We start from the raw sequence: 25,760 nt of genomic DNA, 5'->3' as shown, positions 1-25,760 counted from the left end.
TTCTTTTTTGGTGCACTGATTTCGGATGGTTGTGATGGAGCTAAAATAATCTTCTTTTCATTCATCCTAAAAGAATAAGTATGTTTGTAGCCGTCATATAACACCCTTCTATCATAATGCCATGGTCTTCCCAACAGCAAATGACAAGCATCCATAGGAGCAACATCACACCATACTTCATCTTTATAATACTTGCCAATAGAAAATGAAACTAAACATCTTTTAGTTACATTGATGTCATTTCCTTTTTGCAGCCAACATAACTGGTATGGATGCGGATGAGGGATGGTGTCGAACTTTAGCTTATGTACCATCTCCAAAGATACCACATTCTCAAAGCTGCCGCTGTCGATGATTACCAAGCATACTTTGCCAAGAGAAGTGCATTTAGTGTGAAACACATTTTTTCTCACCCAACTTTCATCATCGGCCACATATGACACTTGTAAACTACGTTGCAATACAATAGACAAACCATGATCAGCATAAGTAATCTCTTCCTCATCATCATCGTATTTTGGTTCATCATCAGTTTCATCTTCTCCTCCATCACTATGATCTTCAACCAAAGTTACAATCCTCCTATTTGGACAATCTGATGCGATATGCCCAAAACCATGACATTTGAAGCATTTTCGGCCACTTGGGGTAGAAGAATTAGGTGTTTTTTTGCTGCCAGTAGATTCTTCACCCTTTTCTTGCACCTTCGATATCACCTTGCTTTGGACAGTAGGCTTAGAACTTCCTCCTTTTGTGTAGCCTTCTTTTGAGCCATACCGAAAACTCTTTTCAAACTTCTGTTGCTTTTCAACTTTTAATGCTAGCTTGCTCACATCATTCAAAGACCAATATGGATGTAGCTGAACAACTTTAGCAATCTCATACTTCAGACCTCCCAAGTATCTTGCAATTGTTTGCTCTTCCGGTTCCACAAGTTCTCCTTTTAACATCAAATTATCAAATTCTGCAGTATACTCCTCAACACTAAGATCTTTTTGCTTCAAATCTTGTATTTTGAGAAAGATCTCTTGCCTATAATTATGAGGTAAATATTTTCTCTTTAGCTCCCTTTTCACTTTCTCCTATGTAACGATCTTACTCTTACCCTCACGTTCTCTTTGTTTCTTCATATTTTCCCACCAAAAAGATGCATTCCGCCTAAGTTTGAGTGCCACAAGTTTGACCTTCTTTTGTTCTGGTAGTTCATGAAAATCAAAAATTCTTTCTATTGTATTAAGCCAATCGATAAAGTCATCAACATTTATTTTACCTTCAAATTCTGGAATATCAAATCTGGGGTTATATTTATTCTGCCACTCGTCTTGGACTTCATTTCTTCTCCGACATCTTCTCGACTACCTTGGAAGAGGTGTATCATCATCAGAAGTAAACTCTCTGAGCTTCATTTTCATGTTGGTTATGTCTACTTTGAAGTTCGTTGATTATCTCTTTTTTTTCTTGTAGGCTACGCAGCAATTTTCATAGCTGCAGCCTCAACGACTCAGCGTCATCTTCGTGGTCGGTACCTTCACCAACTACATCTTTTCCATTCCGCCTTGTCATGATCTCTAGCCTTTAGCTCTGATACCAAACTGATACCGTGGAGGGTAAAAATACAGAATGGATTTCGAAAGAACACCAATAGAATAGTTGTACAGATAGAAAATATCACAGAAGGCAATGAACGAACTCTTGATAAAACTTCGGTAAAACGAAATATAGCTCACCACCAAGTTTAAAAATCAAAAGGGATACAGAAGATCACCACCCTAATGATAATAAACAAGGATACAGAACTGAAAGCAAAAGACTCACCACTCAAGGACGCATCCAAAAGATACAGAGTTCAAAAGAGCACTCCAAGAGAGCTTCTGCCAATATCCTCAGTTTTCTCCAACCTCTTCTAAGCCCTAAACCCCAAAATAAATACTAGTGCATGAAACAACCCTTCATGCATAGGAAATTTCGAAATTAAGTGCAATTAAGTGCTTTATAACTGCCAACCAACTCCATTAATGAATTCCTTAGCCATGAAGAAAAGCACCATGATACAACTTTACAACTGCCAACCATCTCCATTAATGTATTCCTTTGTGCTGGGAATATGCCGATGAGCTATATTATCTGAGTAGGCTGAGTTGAAGATTACGTAGCAATATTGTTGGCTGAAAAAAATATCATATTATCAGCATGATCCATATGAGCAGATTGTAGCAAATTAGACTCTCCCGTGTCACGTTATGGCATAGTTTACCATCGCCTTTGTTTTTCTCCTCGTCTTCGGATGAGCTTGATTCGTCCAAAGTTGCCTTCTTCTTCTTTTTAAGTTCATTTTTAATTTTTGATTCTTGTTATAAAAATTTCATGAGGAGTTCAAGTTCACCATTACTTGAGCTTATGCTCGAGTGGTCTTCAATTGTTCTATGTCCGAAATCCTTCATGTTCTTTGGAAGGTGGCTCTCAAGTTCTTCACGTGTATTGCACGTCATTTCATAGGTTATCAAAGACCTAGTAAGTTCTTCGATCAAAAAAATATTCAAATTTTTTTATTCTTGAATAGCCATTACTTTCAAATTATAATTTTTAGAAAGTGATCGTAAAACTTTACTAACAAGTTCAAAATTTGAAAAAGTTTTTCCAAGAGCTTTAAAACCATTGACGATATCCGTAAAATGAGTGTACATGTCAACAATGGTTTCGCTCGGCTTCATTCGAAATAGTTCAAAATCGTACATCAAAAAGTTGATTTTTAAATCTTTAATTTTGCTAGTGCCTTCATATGTGATTTCAAAAGTATGCCAAATATCATGTGTAGTTTCGTAAGTAGAAACCCGATTAAACTTAGTTTTATCTAAGGCGCAAAATAAGACATTCATAGTCTTTGCATTTAAAGAGAAGTCTTTTTCTCCAACTCATTCCAATCAAGAAAAGACTTTTAAAAATCAAATTCGATTATATTCCATAAATTGAGATTCAATGAAAGCATGAAAACTCTCATTCGAGTTTTCCAATATGTGTAGTCCGTCCCATTGAATAAGGGAGGACGAATGAGAGAATGACCCTCTTGAAAGCCGAAAAGAGCAATTTCTCTTTGGGTGTTAAACCAAATGAGAAAAACGAGGCTTTGATACCAACTGTTAGGAATGAGTTAACACTAAGAGAGGGGGGGGGGGGGGGGGGGTGGTGAATTAGTGCAACGGTAAAATCATGGATTTATTGGTCCATCGATGCTTCATCCGATTCTTCGGCGCAACCTTCTTTCTTGCGGCCTATTGCCCAATCGGCCAATTGACCTCCATAACTCCGATATCCTTGGCACAATATCCACTCTTCTTGGCCCGATGCATGAAACCGTGGCCCGAAGCCTTCTCTCAATACGTCGACCGATCCTTCGGCGTGACATCCAATCTTCTAACATGTTTCTCCGGCCTAACATGATTATTTCTGCTTTAAATGTCTCTCCCTAATCGAAGCCTCCTACATCACTTAAAAAACAGATCAAATCATAAATATTATCAATTGGTTTCGTCATCAAAATCTGAGATTCAATAAGATTAATGATAGATTATAGATAAATGGTAACTAAGGACAGATAGGTCTAATAGATTGGATTTCCCTGTATCGTTTGAGGACTATGACGTAGTGGCTTAGTACATTCGCAATCGATGAGTTGAGTGAATTATTATGGAGATAATAATTCATTGAACTAGAAGGAGTTCTGATAAGTATGACTCACAGCCAGCTCGATATTGGACATAGAGGGTCACATATATATGGTAGGTACTACGATAAGTAGAGGTTCAGATATTAGATATCCGCTAGAGCCCCTATCTTATTGGATATACAATAAATTCCTAAATTATTAGATCATATAGATTAGATTAATAAGAGCCAATAGGAGATTATTAGATAGAGATCTACTAATCTAAGAGGCTTAGATATTTGGATGAAGATTCAATACCCAACAGGGCAGGATCCATTAGGGTTAAGTTGATAGGGTGCCTCTATAAATAGGAGAGAACTAAAGGGTCATACGCTATGATTTTTGATTACCACCTCCTATTCTTCTCTCCCCCTCTCCTCCTTATATAGCAAGTGTGGAGATTTTAGTAGCGATTTGAGGATCGTCTTCGCATCTCCTATTGTATGGATCACCGCTAGAGAGGAGGATGCTTGACCTCATTCATTCTCTTCCATAGATCTATAGAAATTCAGGGATATATGATCTCCCTAGGTAACACCACTATCTCACACGTGGTTTTCAGTTTCGTGGGCTTTTGCACACCAATCTTCGTACGACAATGAACACCTTTTGGGAAATTTGAGATTTTTGTTTTATGTTCTTCCACTGCATATGTGATGTCGCCCCTAGATTTCCCTATAGTGGTATCAGAGCCAAGTTGTTCATGCGAAAGATTGATTTTAAATTACGTGTGTTGTGTTTTAGAAAAGCTTTTGATGTCAAAATTTTTAACGCAAAAGATAAGAGAGGGTAGGAATTGTTGTTGCCCTCATAGGTTGGCCAATGGCTGCTTGCAGCCTTGGTCGAGGCCACACAAGTGGTCGGCGGCCTACAATCGACTAATTGCAGCTGGTAGTATGCGGGCTACGGGCAGGTAACCGCACGAGCGGGTGGGCGGCACCCGTAATGGCATCTACGAGCGTGGGCAAAAGCCCCCTGCAGGTGCTATGCCCGCAAGAAGGGGCGGCGCCCCCACTTGCCTATAGAGGCTGTCGCCGATGGGGTGGTGCAGTCACAACAAAGCAAAAGAGTTTTAGGGCATTTCGGGGCAAAAGGATAATTTTGCCCCTTAGAATTTAAGAAATTTTAAGTTTTATCTTTTCTCCAAATTATTAAAATACCCTTCATAATTCAAAAATTTTCCTGTATTTCTTGAATTTTAGAAAAATATTAGTTAATTAAAAGATTTAATTAACTATTATTATTTATCTAGTAGTTCTACATAATGATATGTACATGTGATGTATGATATGGACGGATGATCATGGACCGTATGATGTGTGTGTACTTATGATGTGATTATTATTAATATTGGGGCATATAAGCCTCCAATTTATTTCTTGTTTATTGTCGGGATTGCATGCTTGTGATTAAGTTGAAATTACATAAGGAGGCGTAGTGGGAGTGTGGAAGCGATAATGGAACCGACGAAGATGAGATGGATGATCATATGACATGGAGATGCGTAGCTACACACATAGATCTTGATATGAGTGATTGAGCCCACTAGCTTGGGCCTGGTCACATTAGGATGTGATCCATGATCATCTGATGTGATTACTCATGTGATGTGTGATTACTAATACACATACTAGATATATGTATATATATTTGCATATCTTGTGGATATATTTTTAATATGTATGTGTGTGACATGTCATAGGAGACCAAATCAAAATCCTCTCTTTCAATAATATTAAGTCGGTAAACATGAGACAATTAGATTGACCCACTATCACGGACAAACTTCTAAACAGGATGTTTGATGTAATGCTTATGTATATCCGTGTCTTTTGGTATGTTCATACTTTGTACAGCATGTAGAGGGACGACCGAAGGCTTAATAGTCCCATTTTAGTTGGGTTGGTGGCCGCTTTAGGCTTGTAAATAAAGGTTGTGTCATGTGGACATGTGTGAGAGATTTTCGATTTATAATGGACCATTTTACCCTTTGTTGTGCAATTATTCAGAGCTTGTAAAGTCTGTTGGAAATTTACATTATCTATGAAGTGTTTTCGGAGATGTTTGCTTGTGGATCCCGAATGATGCGTTTTCTCTAACCCGTTCTCTCTTTTGTGGGTCCTAAGGGACATAGGAGGCTTCGGGGAGGCTGACCTTTGCGGACGGACACGCAAGGGTGCCGCACGACTTAGGCAAAACCAGCTAAGTTCATGATAGATGGTATCAGAGTGGAACAAGCACTCATAGAAATGCTTAGCATGCAAACGTGGGGGACCTAGCGGGGCTGCGTTGAGGGCAGTCAGCACATGCGTGACCGTTTGAGGGAAAACGGGCATGGAGATGTAGGGAAAAAGGAGTTGCTCGGAGGAGAGGGCATCTGATATTGGCATTCAGAGGAATGGCCAACCCTTCGCGCAAGAGGCACCACGAAAATAGGCAAGCTTGGAAGAATGCGAAGCGCACAAAGGTTGGGATAGTTGAGTTTGAGCTATGGCTCAACGTTGACAACTATACTTGAGGGTGCTCAAGGCAAGCGAGACGCTTGGTAAAGGATGAGACCATCCAAGGTGGAATGAGTTGCTCAGCGATCGAAAGAGTTGTGCAAAGCTCACAGAGGTGAGGGGAATTGCTAACTCAAAGAATTCGGTACTCATGCATGGGCTTGTATGCGGACGATGGAATGTTCGCGGCCATCCCAAGGTGACCGAAACTTGGCGCCATGGAGCATTGAAACTTTCTCTTCGGCATGTGAAGGATACGTCCATAGGAGGCTGAAGTGTGCAACGCGTTCAGCATGTTGCTAGGCCTTGAGTGGTGCAGCGGGGGCTGTATTAACATGGAGTTGCAATCTAGCAAGTGCGTTTGCAGGAGGTAGAACAATGCACAGTTTGTTCAGTAGATCGGAGTAGTCCAAGGGGATGGTGGTCTCCGAAACGAAGAGAGATGTTGCTCCAATAGGACAGTTATCCAGGAGGGATAAGTCCCGGCTCTCTAGAGGGAGAATCATGTGGGACGAACCTCACATGTTGAGGAGGAGTACCTTAACAAACAATAACTCCACGAAGCTCAATGGACTGAGCAAGCGACGAGGAGTCGTCGTATGATCTCGCTTGAGAGAATGCATTGGTGGATGCATTGCGAGATCAAGTGGGGGAGCAACCCAAAGCAACTTAAATGAAGGCACACTTGGAGTCGATATGGAGATCGGACTCAAGGGAGAGCTGACCCGTGGAATGGTGGGCGCGAGGGCCACCATTGACTCAATGCAAAAATGAGGAGCGGAGCAACTTGGGTGTAACTTGGCAAAGTACCCAAGCCGCATGAAGCAAGCCAGCATAGAAGTTGGAACATGGAGCAGAGGTACTATGCTTTCCTTAGACAGAGGTCAAGGACATGAACTCTTGTAGAGGCAAGAGTAGGATCATGTTGTTCCATGGGTCCTTGATTCTAACGAAGTGGACTCATCTTGCATGGTGCCAAAGACGAAGGGAGCTTCTGGGCACATGCACCTTATCTCGGAAAAGCATTTGATGAAGGAACTAAGGCGACTCAATTTGCAGAGGCAAAGTTGTGTTCAGAAGGCCTTAACACAAGGCAAGAGGACACAAAGGCGGGTACTCTTGAAGAATATGCCACAGTGCTGCAAATCAAGTTGCTGGGCAGGAAGCGGTGCATAGCGGAGATTATGTTGGTAGGGGTAGAGGCCCAGGATCCAAACAATGGGGAACTAATTGCAGCGAAGTCGGGGGACTTCGGGAGCTACTAGGCGACGGACTGTCCTAGAGCGGTGCTTCATCTAGGTGTGACCCAAGAGTGGGTGGATGAATGTCGAATGAACAAAATCGAAGGTGGAAGAGACCCTGCGATGTATTGGTAGAGGCCACACATGAAGGGTTCACAATTAGAGTTCATCACATAAGGATCAGAATGCAATAGAGATGTCACTAGGAGGCGACATAGTGCAGCGGATCGTGATGGAACAGTTTGTGGCAATGCGATACACACGACATAGTCCCGTGAGGGACTAGATCATATGGAGGTATGATCGGGAGCTACTGGAAGCTCCACTTTAGTGAAGAACACGACGGTAAGAAGGGCTATGGATTCAAGGAGTGAAGGTCATGGTACTGTAGAGGCGGGTCTTCCGTGTGTGCATCGAATTTTGCATCAGATGAAAACCTTGCTCATCAGCATATGGGGGCTGGGTTCCATCAAGGGAAAAGTTTGAATGCAAGTACCAGTGAGTCCCATGGGAGGGACTTGATCATGCAAAGGTATGATCGAAGTAGCTGGAGAGTTGGATTGGTCCAGAGCCCATATTCACTTAAGGGTGCCCGACAAGTCAGAGGACAAGGTCGAGTAAACGAACGTTGCTACCAAGGAAGCTAAGGAGAACAGAATCGGTGCAAACCCTATAATGCGATGGCAGAGGCCATGCATGGGAGTTGCAGTCTGTCTTTCCATCGACCAAAGGGAGCCGCTTAGAGAACATAGAGGTGTTGAAGCAAGGGGTCGAAAGGGGCGAGGAAGTGACGACGAGTCCAAAGGGACTTAGCTACCCAAAATCAAGCATCAGTTAGAATGGAGGTGGACTTAGAGGAGTGTCACGAAGACATATCTACTAATCATGAAGAAAAGGGATGCAGATGCGAGGCGACAGATAGTAGGGCCATAGGCATGGCAGCGCCATGGTATCGCAGAGGCGGGACTTCCGTGAAAGTCATTGATCCCTTACTCTCATGGAGGGAGAGCGCTTGGTCGTGAAAGGGGCCGAGGAGGTGGAGCATGCAGAGGCAATCTCTAAGTACCGAGACAAACCTGAAGGGTAGAGGCCGAGGAACTTCGTAAGACTGGTGTCAATGAGCTTCTCATCAAAATAGCTGAAAGTGAAGGACTTCGGGTCATGCAAAAGTGCATAACCAAGGAATGAAGCAGGCAGTACGCGGTGCAGTACCTTTGCTACTTAGTGGAGTAAGCGACAAGGTTGATGGAGAAGACGGTACAATCCCAGAGGCGACCAAACCTATGAGAGAATTACTCCAAGTTGGGGTGAAAACTTCCTGCATTCCAGAAGTTCGATGGCATTGAGAAGCTTAATCACAGTAACTAACTCAACGTAAGGAGTGCAAACACTTCAAGTGCTTCAGAAGTGTGAGCAAAGAGCAGGCGAAGGCTAGTAACCAGCTCGATACATGGAGTACAACCTCGAGGAGGCGGGCGAAGTCAAGTAACCTTTGCCTTCTCAACCCTTAAGAGAATAGGCGAAATCGAGTACCCAAATTCTTTTATCTATCCAACAGAGGAGCTATGTATAAGTTCAAAGACCCTTCGAAGATAATGGAAGATAATAGTTGTCAAATCCTCACCAACGGTGATCAGTGCTATTGAGAGTAGATTGTCCGCTTCATTTCCCAACGAAATGCCAATCGAAAGCGGAAGTGATGCGAACCTACTTGGACGTGACAACTAAGTGAAAGAAGAGTCAATGAGCAAATTTTATGGAGGAAGGACCCAAAACTTTAGAAGTTTGCGAGACGATGCTCGTTAAAGCTCCAACAAGCATCCACCCAATTCAAGCAGCATGAGGCATTTGAGAGACTAGCGCAGTAAGGATGGTCTTTTCCTTCATTTGGAGGATTCGTAGGAATCAACAAGGATCAACACAACTCAGCCAACCCTACACCAAAGTCAGAGTCATTGGTGAGTTGAAGCAGCATGGCGGATCAAAGGTTCGACTACTAAAAAACAGCAATGGAGAACAATTGGGAGCCAAGAGGCGCATTGTAGCTGGAGCAAAAGATTGAAGACTTAGTAAAGACGAGGAGTTACAGTGTCGACAAAGGCTTCAACGAGGATGTCGAAGGAAGAAGTGGGGGAGAATGTCACGGACAAACTTCTAAATAGGATGTTTGATGTAATGCTTATGTATGTCCGTGTCTTTTGGTATGTTCATGCTTTGTACAACATGTAGAGGGACGACCGAAGGCTTAATAGTCTCATTTTAGTTGGGTTGGTGGCCGCTTTAGGCTTGTAAATAAAGGTTGTGTCATGTGGACATGTGTGAGAGATTTTTGGTCTATAATGGACCATTTTACCCTTTATTGTGCAATTATTCAGAGCTTGTAAAGTCTGTTGGTAATTTGCATTGTCTATGAAGTGTGTTCGGAGATGTTTGCTTGTGGATCCCGAATGAGGCATTTTCTCTAACCCGTTCTCTCTTTTGTGGGTCCTAAGGGACATGGGAGGCTTCGGGGAGGCTGACCTTTGCAGACAAACACGCAAGGGTACCGCATGACTTAGGCAAAACCAGCTAAGTCTGTGACACCACGTGGCCTTCCATCATTATAGGTAGAAATCGGTTCCCGATGTAGATTGAGTTGGTCGAGTCCCTCGAGGTTGACCTATATCACGATTCGCTATCTTGCCTATGATATAGAGATGTCATCGGTGATCTGATTACATGGTATGCTTGGTCGAGTCCCTCGAGGGTATATCATCGAATCAGACTTATCTTATAACGATGGTGATGACTTAACCGAACATCATGATTGGTCGAGTCCCTTGAGGCCATGGTGGTTCAAAGGCCAAATAGGACGAGAATCACAAAGAGTTGTGATTAGCAAGAGTTTCCTACCTTTATAGGCTTAATGTGATTGGTCCAGTCCCTCGAGATTACATTAAGACACCGATTGGATCCCGATCCCTACTATAGTTCCTTCGGGGTCTCCGATTTATATATTGGAGGGAGTTATATGTTTTGCGAGAAAATAATGAGAGTAGATTAAGATAGAAGATTATATCTTAATTATAAAGTCATAAATTTATTTATTTCTACTACATCTTTATTTTTAAAAAATGTCACTTTCAAATCCCTTATATAATATACTTGATGTCAACTGCCTCACTGGTCTAAATTGCATCGATTAGCTCCACAACCTAAGAATCGTTCTCACAACGGAGAAAATCACGTATGTCCATGATACAATGATGCCTATGCTAGTCATAGGTGCCCAACAAGCCAATCACATGAGTGATGGCACGCGTGACTTGACATAGAATCTTTTTGCTTATTATATTTTGACATTTATCACTTTATATTAACTATTACATATATGCATGTATATATTATGATGTCCTTGGATCTATGCAATGGGAATCGGATTGTGATGAGATCACGATAATGAGATCAATTCATCTTTAAATACAGATCCTAAGTAATCCCGGTCATAGGTTACTCGAGAGGGATATCGAGATAACTAGACAGACTAGTGTGCCATATACCCGTCCATATAATGGATGCAGCTGGTCTCATAGTTGGTCATGTGGGAACAATAGGGATACAGTATAGGTGCTCATTGGAGAATGAGTTTACTGATTGATCTACTTATGGAGTGCTAGATGGTTGATGATGCCTTATTGTCAGATAGCGATTTCGTAGTCCTAGTGGTGTATCTGGTCCTTAGACTTAAGACACAAAGAATGTCTTGTATGAGTGCTCCACTCTTTGATACCAGACTTATAGGTTTGGATGTCCCAGATATAGTACAGCTGGTCATTGGGAGTGGTAGTCGACCTTACGAGGGCTATTGATGTCGATAGAGGATCATCCACTCTCAGCATCATGAGAGGAATATCCCATGTGTTCTTGCTCAGACAAATCCCTAGCTAGGGTCATTCGGATTGAGAGAGAAAGAGTTCTCCGGGAGAATCCGATTAGAGCGAGACTCGAGTAGAAATCGTATGGGTCTGATAGCACTATGCCCAATATATGATATTTGGGATATTAGATGGATGAGAGACTATAGGTACATGGTAATTGAGGATAGACAGGTCCAATTGATTGGATTCCTCTATATCATTTGGGGACTACGACGTAGTGGCCTAGTATATCCGTAGTCGATGAGTTAAGTGAATTATTATAGAAATAATAATTCACCGAGTCAGAAGGAGTTCTGAGAGGCATGACTCACAGCCAGCTTGATATTGGGCCTAAAGGTTCACATACATATGATAGGCATTACGATGAGTAGAGGTTCAGATATGAGATATCCGATGGAGCCCCTATCTTATTGGATATCCAACAAGCCCTTGAATTATTGGATCCCATGAACGAGATCCAATAAGAGCCCATGAGAGATTATTGGATAGAGATCTACTAATCTAAAAGGCTTGGGTAATTGGATGCAGATCCAATACCCACTAGGGGAGGATCCATTAGGGTTTAACATGGGGCCTCTATAAATAGGAGGGATTCAGTGGTTCATAGGCTAGAGTCTTTGCTTGCCTCTCCTATTCTCCTCCCCCTTTCCACCTCAGAACAAGCATTAGAGTTTTGAGGAGCGTTGTCGCAACCCTACTGTGTGGATCACTACTAGAGAGGAGGACGCTTGACCTCTTTTACCCTCTCCTAAAGATCTGCAAAGAAATAGGGATATACGATCTCCCTATGTAATATAATCTATTCTATATGCAGTTTGTTTCACGGATTTTTACGCACCAATCTTCGTACGACAACGAACATCTTTTTAGAAAATAGGGGATTTTATTTTTTCTTGTTCTTCCGCTGTGCATGTGATGTCACCCCCAAGATTTCCCAACAGTCTACATCCGAGGAAGGGGCAAGGAAGGATGAGATCACTTACTACGTGAAGTACATAGATGATTCCACTCTTACACAGAGTTACATGTTAGGCTCTATGACTCCCGAGTTAATAGAGACTATAAGAAAAGATGGATGCTAGATCTATTCTCTTGAATCTCTGTAGATTGTTTGAGGAACAGGGAAGGACTCAGCGATATGAGATATCCAAGTGTCTCTTCCGTAATAGGATGACTAAGGGGATACCAATTCAGAACTATATCATAAAAATGATTAAGTGGATAGAGAAACTCATAGGTCTAGGAATGGTCTTGGAGGATGACCTGTATATGGACCTTGTACTTTAGTCTATATCGGATTCCTTTTCTTAGTTCATAATGAATTTTAATATGAACAAGCTTGAGGTGACTCTCCTTGAGCTCCTTAATATGTTAAGGGAGGTAGAGAGCACTATCAAGAAGGAGAAGCCAGTCCTCTATCCTAGTGAGATAAAAAAGAAAAGAAATGCAGAAAAGTCCCTTAAGAAGGGCAAGGGCAAAGACAAACCGGGTAAAGCAAAAGTTGCTAAGAAAGACCCGATAAAGGACAAAAGGTAGTACTTCTATTGTAGTAAAGATGAGCACTAGAAGAGAAACTACAAAGAGTACCTTATAGAGAGGGCATAATAGAAGCTTGGAAAAGCTTCAAGTACATTCATGATCAGTCTTCATTTGTTAGACTCTTATAATAACACATGGGTATTGGATATTGATAGTGTTTATCATATATGTAATTCGTTGTAGGATCTGACAAAGTCTAGGAGATTAGTGAGAGGCGAGATGGACCTGAAGATGGGAAATGAAGCAAAAGTTATTGCAATGGCTGTTAGTGAGGTCACCCTACATCTGCTTGGTGGAGCTATTATTACATTAGATGCATACTATTTTATTCATTCTATTATATTCATTCTATTATATTCATTCTATTATCAAAAATATTATTTTTATTTCATGTTTAATAGTTAGTGAATATAAATTAGTTTTTAAAAATAATGATTGTTCAATATTATTAGATGATAAGATCATTTTGAGAGAAAAATTGTATAATGGTTTATTTATGCTAGACACTACTCCACATATCATGAATGTAAATGAGTCTAATAGGAAGAGATGAACAATGCATACTTGTGGTAGTAAAGGCTAGGTCATATCCATGAGGGAAGGATTCAAAAGTTGCTAAAGGATGGATACCTAGATCCATTCAACTACAAGTCATATACAACTTGCAAGTCTTGCCTTCGTGGAAAATTGACCAACTCTCCATTTAGTCGAACTGAAGGGAGAGCCACTGAGTTGTTGGAACTCATACATAGTGATGTATTTGGTCCCATGTCAACTCATACCATAGGTGGTTACTTCTACTTCATTATTTTTACTAATGATTTCTCAAGGTATGAACATATGTACTTGATAAAGTATAAGTCCGAGGCCTTCGAGAAATTCAGGGAGTATAAAAATGAAGTAGAGAACTAGACTAGAAAGAGTATCAAGACTCTTCAATCAGATCGAGGATATGAGTACTTGAGTACAGAGTTCACCCAATTCCTTAAGGACCATGAGATTCTATCTTAATGGACACATCATTATATATCTCACCTCGATGATGTATCCGAGAGGAGGAATCACACCCTATTAGACATGGTGCAGTCTATGATGAGTTTCGCCGATCTACCCATAGAGACTGTAGCTTACCTTCTGAACAAAATTCCAACTAAGTTGGTAGTGTCTACACCATACGAGATACAGAAAGGGAAAAAACTCTATCTTAAGATTGTTAAGATTTAAGGTTACCCTACCCACATTAAAAGACACAACCCCGATAAGTTGGAATCCAAATCAGAGCGATGCAAGTTCGTGGGATACCCCAAAGAAACTTGTGGGTATTATTTCTATCACCCCAAGGATCAAAAGGTCTTTGTAGCCAAGCTCAATTACAAGTATATAGGCCTCAATAACAAATTTTCTAATTTACATATTTTTAATATTTTTCTTTTTTTCATAATCTGAATGATCTATGATTTTTTTTATTTTTTATTTTTGCCAAAACATGATGTATTTATACAATAGTTTTTAACATTTGAGCTTATAAATATATCCTAAGCTAGTAAAATATTGGTCTAGAAACATTAAATCTTGATAATCGATATCCTAATTTTCGTTGGACCCCAAAATTAAAGTATCAACATTAACGAATGATCTAAATCTTGATAATCTAAATGCTATGAAATTTTTAGAAAAACTTTCAATTCCAACCATATTGACCTATCTGATATTTTTTAATTTACATTTTTTTTACTTTGTTTTTAGAATTTGAATAGTTTGTGATTTTTTATTTTCTCTATTTTTTTTTCTATTTCCACCAAAATATGATACTTTTATGTTTTTTTTTAATATTTGAGCTTCTAAATAAGTCTACAAACTATGATAAAGTTTTAGTCCACAAAAGTTAACTCCCAGTATATGATACCTTGATTTTGATTGGAACCCAAAATCAAAATATCGACCAGAATAGTCCAAATGCTATGAAATCAAGAAAGTTTTAAATTGTAACACATTGATCTCTATAATAAATTTTTAAATTTATAATTTTTTGATATATTTTTAAATTGTATAGAATCTTAATAGTTTGTAGTTTTTCTATTTTCTCCTTTTTTTTCTATTTTCACTAAACCATGATGCTTTTATGTAATATTGTTTAACATTTGAGCTTTGTTTAGACCCCAAAATCAAAGTGTTAACCTCAATGAATGATCCAAATACTGTGAGAATTTCAAAAAAGCTTTCAATTTCATTCATATGGACCTCTATAATAATTTTCTAATTTACATAATTTTTTGATTATTTTTCTTTTTTTTAGAATTTTAATAGTTTGCACCCCAAAACATGATGAATCCATGTAATATTTTTTTATATTTAAGCTTCTAAATAGGTCAACAAACTATGGTAGAAGTGTGATCTACAAGTTAATTCTTAATATACGATACCTTGATCTTGGATGGACCCCAAAATCAGAGTATTGACTTTAAGGAGTGGTCCAAATGCCATGAAATATTTAGGAAAACTTTCAATTACAACTAGATAGATATCTATAAGAAATTTTCTGATTTAGAGATTTTTTGATATTTTTATTTTTTCATAATCTAAATAGTTTGTTGTTTTCTTATTTTCATAAAAACATGATGGATTTATATAATATTTTTTTAATATTTGAGTTTTTAAATAGGTCAACAAACTATGGTAAAAATATAGTCCACAAAAGTTAACTTTTGATATATGATAACCTAATTTTTGTTGGACCCCAAAATTAGAGTATCTATCTATCTATCTATCTCAAGAAATAATCCAAATACAATGAAAATTTTAAGAAACTTTAAATTACAACCATACGAACCTCTATAATAAATTTTATAATTTATTTTTTTTATTTCAAAATCTGAATAGTATGTGATTTTTTTTTATTTTTTCATCTTTTTTCATTTCATCATAATATGATATTTTTTATGTAATTTTTTTGATATTTTGTAATCTAATTTTGGTTAGGCCCTAAAATTAGACCATCGACCTATCCAAATACTATAAAATTTTTAGTAAAGCTTTCAACAGTAACCATATCGACCTCCATAAGAAATTTTATAATTAATTTTTTTTTGATATTTTTATTTTTCAAAAACTGAACAGTTTTATTTTATTTTATTTTCTACTTTCTCCATCTGTTTTTCATCTTAACTAAAACATGATGGCCTTATGTAATAGTTTTTGATATTTGACATTCTAAATATATTTTAAATATATATTAAAATTTTAGTTTAAGAAAATCAACTCTTGATATCCGATAGCCTGATTTTGGTTGGACTCTAAAATCAGAGTTCCGATCTCAATAAATAAATGGTCCAAAATGCGAAGGAGGGAAAGAGTATAATATATTTTAAAGAGACTTTTTTTACTTCATCCAACCAAATCAGCAATGGACATTTGAGTGTATACTTTAGATACATGAAAAACACAAGTTATATACATAGAAAATATAATCGTTAAGAGTATTTTGGGTTTCAAGTTGAACACTGATGCAAGAGAGTTTATTTAGACAACTAAGGTATAAATCTTACAAAGTTATTGAGTAATGAATTTAATTATTATTTTTGGTCTAACTAAAGAGATTATTTGTTCCAATGTAGGTGTTTCCTCTAACATTAGTGTCAGAAGTAGGAGAGAATCCTTCTCAAACCATATGTGGTTAACATATGAAAGTCCAAAGCTCAAATGACCTGAAACATATGAAATGAAAGGTGACTTTGTATCTAGCCATCCATCCCTCCACACACGTCGATCGAAGCATGATTTAAACAACTCATGTTCCACAGTGATGTGAAGCAATTCTCATATCCTGTTGTTCAAAAATGGTTTTGATGACAAAATGATTGCCATTATCTCTGCAATGTAAGCTCATGCATGGATGATTGAAAGCTAATGGAAGAGGACTCAACGATGTGATACTTGCTATCTGTTTGTGTAGAAATTATTTCTTCTGTCGCTTCAAGTAAAAAAGGGGATGATGATGATGAGACCCTTTCTACCACCAAACATTGAAATCTGTCTGGTCATTCTTTAGTTTTTATGTGAGAACCAATTGCTGTAATGTTGTCAAAACATCCTACACCTAGTGCATCATGCCATCAATGGTAGAGAATTCAGATGCACCTCACCATCTCAAGAACCATGCAACATCTCACAAAAAGAGAAGCAAAATCAATGCACAAATCTGTGTAGGTGTTCTTTGATAGAAGATAAGATTTCCCTCATCTTTCTATTATTTTCATAATAATAATAATAATAATAATTATTTTTTATTATTTTTAATAATGTATTTTCCTCCTCTCTTGCAGCTCCCTCTTCAACTGCAGTTTATTCCTCTACTACAGCATTACTATAGCTTTTTCTATTGCTGTAACTTTCTCCTCTGTTGCACCTCTGCTGTAGCTTCCTCCTCTACTATAGCATCGCTGCAACTTCCTCATCAACTGCAGTTTATTCCTCTACTATAGTATTGCTATAGCTTTTTCTTGGGGGCATGATAGAAGATAACCCTTATGTGGGTATGATGGAAGATAAGATTTTTTCAACTATATGATGAAATCTCTTTACTATGTCGAGGAAAATCCTCTATTCTGTTGAGGAAAATCCTCTCTCCTAATCTGTATGAAGAGGAGAGGGACATGTTAATATATTTAAGCTAAAGCTTCTTCAATAGTTATTTTTATCTTCTATTTTCACTCTCTTTTTGGATCGCCAACCTGCTCTTCCAAGTCATATGTTGATCATGCTGTTGCTTACTCTTACAGCTGAAAACTTAGCCAACCCACCAGTTGCTTCTGTTCTTGTCACAACTCAAGGAATGGCTGCTGCCAAGTGGATATCTGAGAAGCAACAGCTCGTATTGAGTTCGACCAATGACTTATCGCTTACCTTATAAGCGGAGAAAGAGATCATTGTCAATTTAGAAAAATAAATCAGAGTAAAATTAAAATATGAACATATTGGTGAGTAAAGTAATGCCTAAGAAATTAATCATTGTGACTCGTATAATTAATTAATAAACCGAATAAGATGTGCCGGCCGCATGAATTTGAAGTCTTTTTGAAGCTCACCCACCAAATTTTTTTCAATCCTAACATTAGATTTGTTAATATTGACATGAAGAAGAAAAATTATTAAAAAAGAAAAAAACAAAAAACAAAAATGCCAAAATTACATCTGAAACCAAACCATAGCAATGTCTAACTTGGGCCGGAGATAAGGAAAGCCCATTACGGCTTAATGGGCCGAACTGGGCCGGCTATAATTCTACCAAAGACCTCCTTTAATAACTTGTGTTTTATTTTTATTTCCGTTTTATGCGTCTTAATTTGTAGGGGTCGAAGCGGCGAGCAATGGCCGGAGAGGAGCGGGAGGCAGTGGAGATCACCGTCAAAACGGTCGGCCCCGCCCGACCTACCAGAGTCCGAGTCCCCTCCCCCATCAAGGTCGGTCGATCGGTACCCTAACCCTAATGATCTTGGAAATTACTTTTGGTTGTTTGATTTCTGACCCTAATCGTATCTCATGATTTTAACCGGTTTGTAAGTCAGGTCGCGGATTTGAGGAGATTGGTTGCCGCGGAGTTTCGGCTGCCGGCGGAGCGATTGAAGCTTGTTCTGAGAGGTAAGACCCTTCGGGACAAGAAGGAGAAGAATGATGGCGACGAGGATGTGGTAATCAATTTAGAGGGTGGTGGTAAGTTTATTCTCTCCCTTTCGATCTTTGTTATCGTTCGGTTTGTTTCTCAGAAATAGTTGCGTTACTTTAGATTTGTGCTAGTTCTCGTAAGATCAAAAAAGATTTTTTTTTGCAACAGTTGCAAATTGTGGACTTTTTTGCTTGAGAGAAATCAGTTGCTTTAGATGGCTTTTGGAATTTTAGAGTGGGATCGTGATGCCAAAAATGTTGGTACACTGCGTATGAGAAAGTCTAAAATAAATAAATTGGTATTAAGTTGTAGAATCTTTTGGTGCAATAAACTGATACAGTCCGTAGACAAGAGCCTGAATAATGTTTTCGGCAGCATAGTTTTTAGGCCATGGCACCATGCATACACTGCCAACGATGCACTAGTAAAATAGAGCGAATAATATGGTACCAAAAATATAGTTAGAGAATTTGTGAAGATGTAAAAGCAGCAAGATTGGTACAGACTGTTACGAACGGTCGCGCACTCGCAACAACTCCGTTCAACGAACCGTTCGTCTCTCACACCTACATGTACAGTTGCTTGACAACATGTTTTCTCTTGGTTTTGGGTCATTTTGCTTGTAAAAATGTAAGTTCGAACAAGCTGCAGCGTTACAAAGCGACCGCTCACCGAATCGAGCAAAACAACCCCAAATTAGCCTAAAACAGCTTCGTTTTCGCGTGCCGCGGGCTGATTTCTGGAATCTGCCTCCGCTCACCAAAACGTCAGCCATCTCAGCCCCTTTGAACCCCTCGGTGGCACAGGGCTGGATGGGGCTTTGGATATATACCGGGCATTGAACACTCTTTCGCAAGTTCGCATGTTGCCTTGACGGGAACTTGTTGTCACGCCCGGGACCAGGTGAGCGGCTGTTTATGGGCTTGCAACTGTTCGTTCAACCTTCTAAAGCCCTTGTTTTCCCCCTCTCCCTCTTTTCTCTTGTGCACGCAAGGTGCTCGCTGAATTGCTTATAAAGCTTCCCCTTTTCGCGAGACGTCGGGACTTGTCCGCTGCTCGTTCTTTCGAACTAATCAACTTTCTCTTTTTATAGGTCCTTCGAGACCTGCGAGAGGTTACAAGTGGGCTGATCCTTGCTGAGCAATATCGCAAGGGCGAAGCGCGACTTAGGCCACGCAAGCTAAGTTCGCGCCTTTGCCGTAAAGGTGACCTGCGACTTAGGCAACGTAAGCTAAGTTCGCGTCTTTGGCCGCAAGGGTGCCTCACGCCTTAGGCAATTCCAGCTAAGGCCGTGACATTGTGGTATCAGAGCGGGCAAGCACTTCGAGCGAGCAGCGAACGAACTTCGCAACTTCGCCATGGCAAAGCATCGTGGCGAATCAAGCAAGACGCGGCAAGCCGGACCCTTGCCCCAAGCAGCCGCAGGTGGGCTGCATGTGCACACTCGCTCTCATGCTGTTGGAGCCACTCAAGAGGAGCGCGGCAGCAAACAAGATGAGCGAGAAGTTGGCTACTCTCCGCTAGCGGAGGAAGCGCAATCTAGAGCGCTAACTGGGAAAAAGAGTCACAAGGAGAGACTCACAACGGCGGAAACCCGCCTGGATGTTCTTGAAGCGAGCATGGAGGAACTCTACCATGGTCAACAAAGGCTTGTTGGGGTAGAGAGCTCGCAAGAGGAAGCAGAGTCCAGGATCGACAAGGTCGAGGCCCTAGTCGACCGACTGTCTGATGACACCAAAGACTCCGTGCAACACTTACAGGATGTTGTGGCGGAACTCACTTCAAAGGTGGCCATGTTACACAAGAACACTAAATGCAGGAGGAAGCAACACCCGCGTTGCACCGCCACAAAATTTGAGGGCACCCGAGTCTCATCGATATGGAGGGGCCAGAGATGCCAAAGAGCTCGAGAACTTTCTGTTCGACATGGAACAATACTTCCGAGCTACGAGGCCCGATTCTGAAGATACCAAAGTTTCTATAGCAACAATGTATATGAACGGAGATGCGAAACTTTGGTGGCGAACCCGTTGGGAGGAGATCCAACAAGGTCGGTGTCGAGTCGACACATGGGAGGACTTGAAGCGGGAGTTGAGAACTCAGTTCCTACCGGAGAACACCGAGTTCGTCGCAAGAAGGAAGTTGAGACAACTCCGCTAGAGTACCACCATCCGAGACTATGTGAAACAATTTTTTGCACTAATGCTGGACATACAGGACATGTCCGAGAAGGACAAGTTGTTCAGCTTCCTCGATGGTTTGAAGCCATGGGCTCAACAGGAGCTAAATCGAAGGAATGTTACCGATGTGGTCGGGGCAATTGCTGCTGCAGAAAGACTCACCGACTTTGTTTCCTTCGAAGACCCAGGGAGAAGGAAACAATCTTCAGGCAATCGCCCTCCAAAACATTCTCGAGGGAAGGTGCTCGGGGGTGAACAAAAGAAGAAGAGTTCCCACAAAGGGCCAAACCCGAAAGGCAAGGCCTCAAAACCTGGAGGATGCTTCTTGTGCGGAGGACCGCACATGGTGAGGGAGTGCCCACAAAAACAGGCACTCAATGCTTTGACGGCTTCCATCCACACCCCCCCCCCCCGATCGGACAAGGGCAAAGCTGTTGCTCTTAGTTCGAGCAGTTCTGAATCCAGCAGCGACGACAAGGAATCACAAGGACCCCGAATGGGAGCAATGCGTTTGTTGAACGCCATGCGGGGTCAAGTGGGGGAGAACATCAAGACAAAGCTACGAAAAGCAGGAAGTAGTGAGCCGATGTATGTGGACATCAAGCTAAATGGCCAAACAACCCATGCAATGGTGGACACGGGCGCTACCCACAACTTCATAGCCGATCGAGAAGCACAGCGACTTGGGTTGATCCTGGAGAAGAGCCCAAGCCGAATGAAGGCGGTGAACTCGGAGGCCAGGCGAATCTCCGGGGTGGCGAAGGGAGTTCCCATCAAAATCGGGATATGGAGCGGGAACACCAACATGATGGCCGTGCCACTGGATGACTTCCAAGTGATTCTTGGAATGGAGTTTATGCACGCGGCGAAATTGGTGCCGATGCCGTTCTTGAACTCCCTATGTATGATGGGAGGCGATGACCCCTGCGTGGTTCCCGTCTCTCGGAGAGGAACCAAGGAGCCCCAACACATATCGGCATTACAACTGAAGAAAGGGGTGCGAAAAGGCGAATTGACAATCGTGGCTGCTATGAAGTTAGAGCCACTCAACGAGAAGGCCATTCAAGAACCTGCTGTGGTGGCGAACGTCCTGAAAGAGTTCAATGACGTTATGCCACCCGAGTTGCCGAAGACTCTTCCACCACGCAGAGGCGTGGATCATAAAATTGAGCTGGAGCCAGGAGTGAAGCCTCCAGCGAGACCACCCTACCGCATAGCCCCGCCAGAGTTGGCAGAACTCAGAAAGCAGTTAGGTGAACTGCTAAGTGGTGGTCTCATCCGCAGCTCTAAAGCACCTTTCGAACCTCCAGTTCTCTTCCAGAAGAAACAAGATGGGAGCCTCCGATTATGAGCCGCAAGGGTGCCTCATGCCTTAGGCAATTCCAGCTAAGGCCATGACAAGACGGTTCTTCTCTTTTGCTAAAATAATCTCCTTGCTGAACACAAAACTGACATTTAAGTATCTTAGCCCTTGCTATGGTATGTTTGGTCCCATGCCATCATTGACTATCAAATCAAGTTTGGGGTAACTATCCTACTGAACTTCCTTTGGGTTATGCAGATCATGGCCAAACCATTTTGAATTCCCTTTTTCCTGTTTTGTGTTGCTTCTGTTCTCATGATGACTTTATTCAAGTCTTTTGCTAGAAAGAAATTATTTGTATTCCATCAATCTCTCATTTTTTTTCCTTTTGTATTACTATGCACTAATTTCCAATAACACTCATTTTTTAATCATATAATAGTCATGATGCATCAAACTGTGGGATCTGCTTTAATAACAATAGTTAATATTCCCAGTGGTGAAGTATAGGTTTTGTGCAAGCTATTGACATGAAATACAACAAGCATGTGGTTTTCCTGCACCAAATGAGGTAGTACAATGTGCTTCTCAGACCATTTTATGCTCTTGAAGATTTGAATTAAGCAAATGCTTAGTTGCCTTTATTTTTCTCTAGATTAGGTGTGTTTGTACACTAAAATTGAAGTACAAACGGGAAAGAGTTTGTCATTGTTTTGTAAACAAAAGGCAAGGTGTTTATGAAGCTTGAAGTACAAATGGAAAAGAGTTTGTCATTGTACCTTTAATATGCTTAACTTTAATACTTTTTCCAGATTCTCTTATAGTAGCTGTGGTGCCTAAGCCTCCTGCAAGGCATCTTCGTGATGGTGATGATGATGATGATGAAGAATTGGTAAGTGTGCAGTAGTTAAAGTGTTTTTTTAATGAAGCCAAAGAAAGCATATATTATTATTTTACCTTTTAAATTTTATTATATTGGTTTCAGAAATTTCAAATTCCACAGTCAGCAAACTGGTTGAAGAAAAGAATTTTCTTGTTTCTTCATCAGAAATTGAGATTGCCTGGTATGCATAAACTCAAAATTTGTTTCACTTGGAAGATAAATTATGCGGATTACATGACTTTATTACTTTTTAATTTCATAGGCATCTTCTTGATGGCAATTTTCTCTATCAGTCTAAAGGCATGGATTGGTATCATTCTGTGGTTCTTATTGGCTCCAGTTGCTCAGAAATGGGATATAGGACCCATCTATGTAAGTGTGCTTCTCCAGCTTCTTGTTTCAAGTGACACATAATCCTTCTTTTCGTGAAATTAAGATTTTATTTGAGATGTGTTGCAACATGTGTGTCTGATTTCAACATCTTAGGATGATCAGTGAATGTATTAAAATTTTGAAGCTAAACAGGTTTAGTTTTTATTCATCTTCTGCTGTATAACAAGTACTGAAGTATATTATGTGCAACATCATGGCCTTCTCTTAACTATCATTCATTTCCACCCACTTCTTAGTGTTGCGTGCACTTTCAAACCCTTTTAAGCAGTATGTTGTTGCTTTTCCTTTCTCTTACAAAGAAAAGTTTAAATTGAAGCTGAAAACAGATGTATGCATACTGGAGTGCCCAGCAGAAAAAAAAAATCTTAAATTATAGACAACCATTGTATAAATGGTTGATATCTGGAACTGACGGCTGATATTATTTGCAGATACTTGTCACTGGATTTTTAATTATTCTTCTGAATCTTGGAAAGAGACAACATGGTGACCTAAGGTATGCAGTCTCTTGGCTAATGTAAAATAATTTCCCCTTTGCTTTTAGAAGCTATAATGTTGCCTTGGAGATTTACTGTTCAGTTCACATCCTAAGATTATGAATAAGAGTTTATATGTCTTCATGAATCTTACTTCAGCTTTCTTTGGTCTTTAGATTTTTTTACATGGTACTTAACTTTTTTGTTTTACCTTTTCTGTTTTCTGTCTGTTTCTCTTCATTAAGGAGGCCATCGGTCATAAACTTGTTAAAGTTTTAGGAACTAAGCCATATTATATGCATGGTTTAATAGTTGTAGGCTAACATTTAGCTTAATCTGAACTGGTGAGATCTCTTGATCATTGTACTGAAAGAAAGGCAAGGTCAGTCTTCATGTGTTCATTTTCCAGGTACAAACTGGAAGAACGGCAGACAAAACATGTTCATCACTGGACCATAAATCTCACTGTAACAAGCTCGTCTTACTCGATGACAAGAAGTCGTAGAATGAAACAACTTTGAACTCTGTATGGAACAGCTTTGTTTGTGCAGTGTGTGGATAAGTTGCTGAGACATGTTCATCATGGAGTATCTGAATGAATAAAACCAGAGTTTACATGAAGCTATATCAACTTTCTTTACATGTAGTAGAAACTTTGTGTTCTTATTTCAATGTTTCAGATGGATTTGGTAAAATGTTATTTTGTTGCCAATGCCAATTTACCTTCACGTTGCATTCTTGTCTTGCCGGTTGCTCTTAACAGGAAAATTTCTCTATATTGTTTGATGCAGTGCATACTCAATATTCAATGAAGATTTCCGGGAGCTTCCTGGCACGCTTAATGCAGATCGACTCGACAGAGATATCAGGGCTGGCCAGTTTTGACCTCTTCGGTACCCTGCCACCCGTAAGTACAGGGTTTGTTTGTAACATGAGAAGAACTTACATATCAGTTGTATGTTCGAACTGTATGGTTTTCTTAAATGATCTTACTCAACGTCAGAATTTTAGCAACCAAAGGCAGTCATCAATTGAGCTACAAGTGGTTTGATCAAAGATGGGAACGGTAAATGGCAGTTCTGCTGAACTCGACTGTCTCACTAATAGTTGGAAATTTCCACCCTGAAAATTTGTGTGGCCTATTGATCCAAGTGAGACGTACATAGATCTTACTGTTGGAACAGACTTTAAAGATTGTGTTTATCCTGTTCGACTGTTTATTGAGTGGAGTGTGGAGTTCTTGCATATTGCTTTCACTTAGCTAGGAACTGACTGTTTTCCATGTTTAATGAAATTTTGGCAATGAAGATTGTTCTCGGATGAGCATCTTGTATGGATCTCTTGGGGCTACGCAGAACAGCCTAATTTTACTTGGTTGCTCTTCGATACTCCACATCCACAGGGTTCCTCTTTGGAGTAGCAGTCAAAAGATCAGTTCTCAGTATAAAAAAAGGAACAGAAGATGATGGAGAAGACAAAGTGGAGTTTTCGAGTACTAATTTGAGTCCTGTTGTTAGGATGTACTGTGTATGATCTTAATACAAGACATATATAAAGTGAAAAAAGAAAGTTATGTACATAAATATCAAAAAAATTATACAATATTATATATATATATATCTTAAAAAAGAAAATTTCTTCACACGTGTGGTCCTGGTTATTCGTTATTGCAAAGAGCACTGGGCCTGTCATTGTCATTTAGTTGGGCCCCACTTGGGCCCAACTGTTCTATCCTCGAACATGAAACCCAACCTCCTCGTGCGTCAGGGCTGTCTTAAGATTCGCGCATTATATTGTTGAGATACGTGCGGTGATCCCGAAAACTGCGGTTGTCGGTTGTTCGGATTTGTCGTCGATCTTTCCTGCCTGCTGATCGGGGATATTGGACGGGGTCGCCTCTAGTCTTCAATCACGAAGCAGGTGCATGATGGGTGTTCCTGGGGGGGGGTACGATTAGCATTT

The 25,760-nt window shown here is 40.2% G+C and overlaps 1 protein-coding gene across 4 annotated transcripts; it reads left to right on the top strand.

Moving 5' to 3' along the window:
* Window positions 1–18,221: 18,221 nt before the first annotated feature.
* On the top strand, window positions 18,222–25,118 carry LOC135679032 (uncharacterized). 4 transcript variants are annotated; one of them, XR_010515143.1, is made up of 9 exons: window positions 18,222–18,360; window positions 18,466–18,610; window positions 22,859–22,938; window positions 23,032–23,110; window positions 23,192–23,301; window positions 23,754–23,818; window positions 24,208–24,487; window positions 24,590–24,705; window positions 24,802–25,118. XR_010515143.1 is itself a non-coding variant. In XM_065192398.1 (8 exons), exons 1-7 carry the CDS (start codon window positions 18,268–18,270, stop codon window positions 24,681–24,683), a joined length of 666 nt encoding a protein of 221 aa, XP_065048470.1. In that variant the 5' UTR covers window positions 18,222–18,267; the 3' UTR covers window positions 24,684–24,705; window positions 24,802–25,118. The 4 variants fall into 4 exon arrangements, 2 of the variants coding, with proteins under 2 accessions (XP_065048470.1, XP_065048469.1); XR_010515142.1 differs by having other exon boundaries at window positions 24,590–25,118; XM_065192398.1 differs by lacking the exon at window positions 24,208–24,487.
* The last annotated feature ends 642 nt before the right edge of the window (window positions 25,119–25,760 follow it).

This window comes from Musa acuminata, chromosome BXJ1-7, assembly GCF_036884655.1.
Source record: "Musa acuminata AAA Group cultivar baxijiao chromosome BXJ1-7, Cavendish_Baxijiao_AAA, whole genome shotgun sequence".
NCBI lineage: Eukaryota > Viridiplantae > Streptophyta > Magnoliopsida > Zingiberales > Musaceae > Musa > Musa acuminata.
The sequence above is the reverse complement of the archived record's forward strand: the minus strand, read 5'-3'. Positions and strand labels throughout refer to the sequence as shown.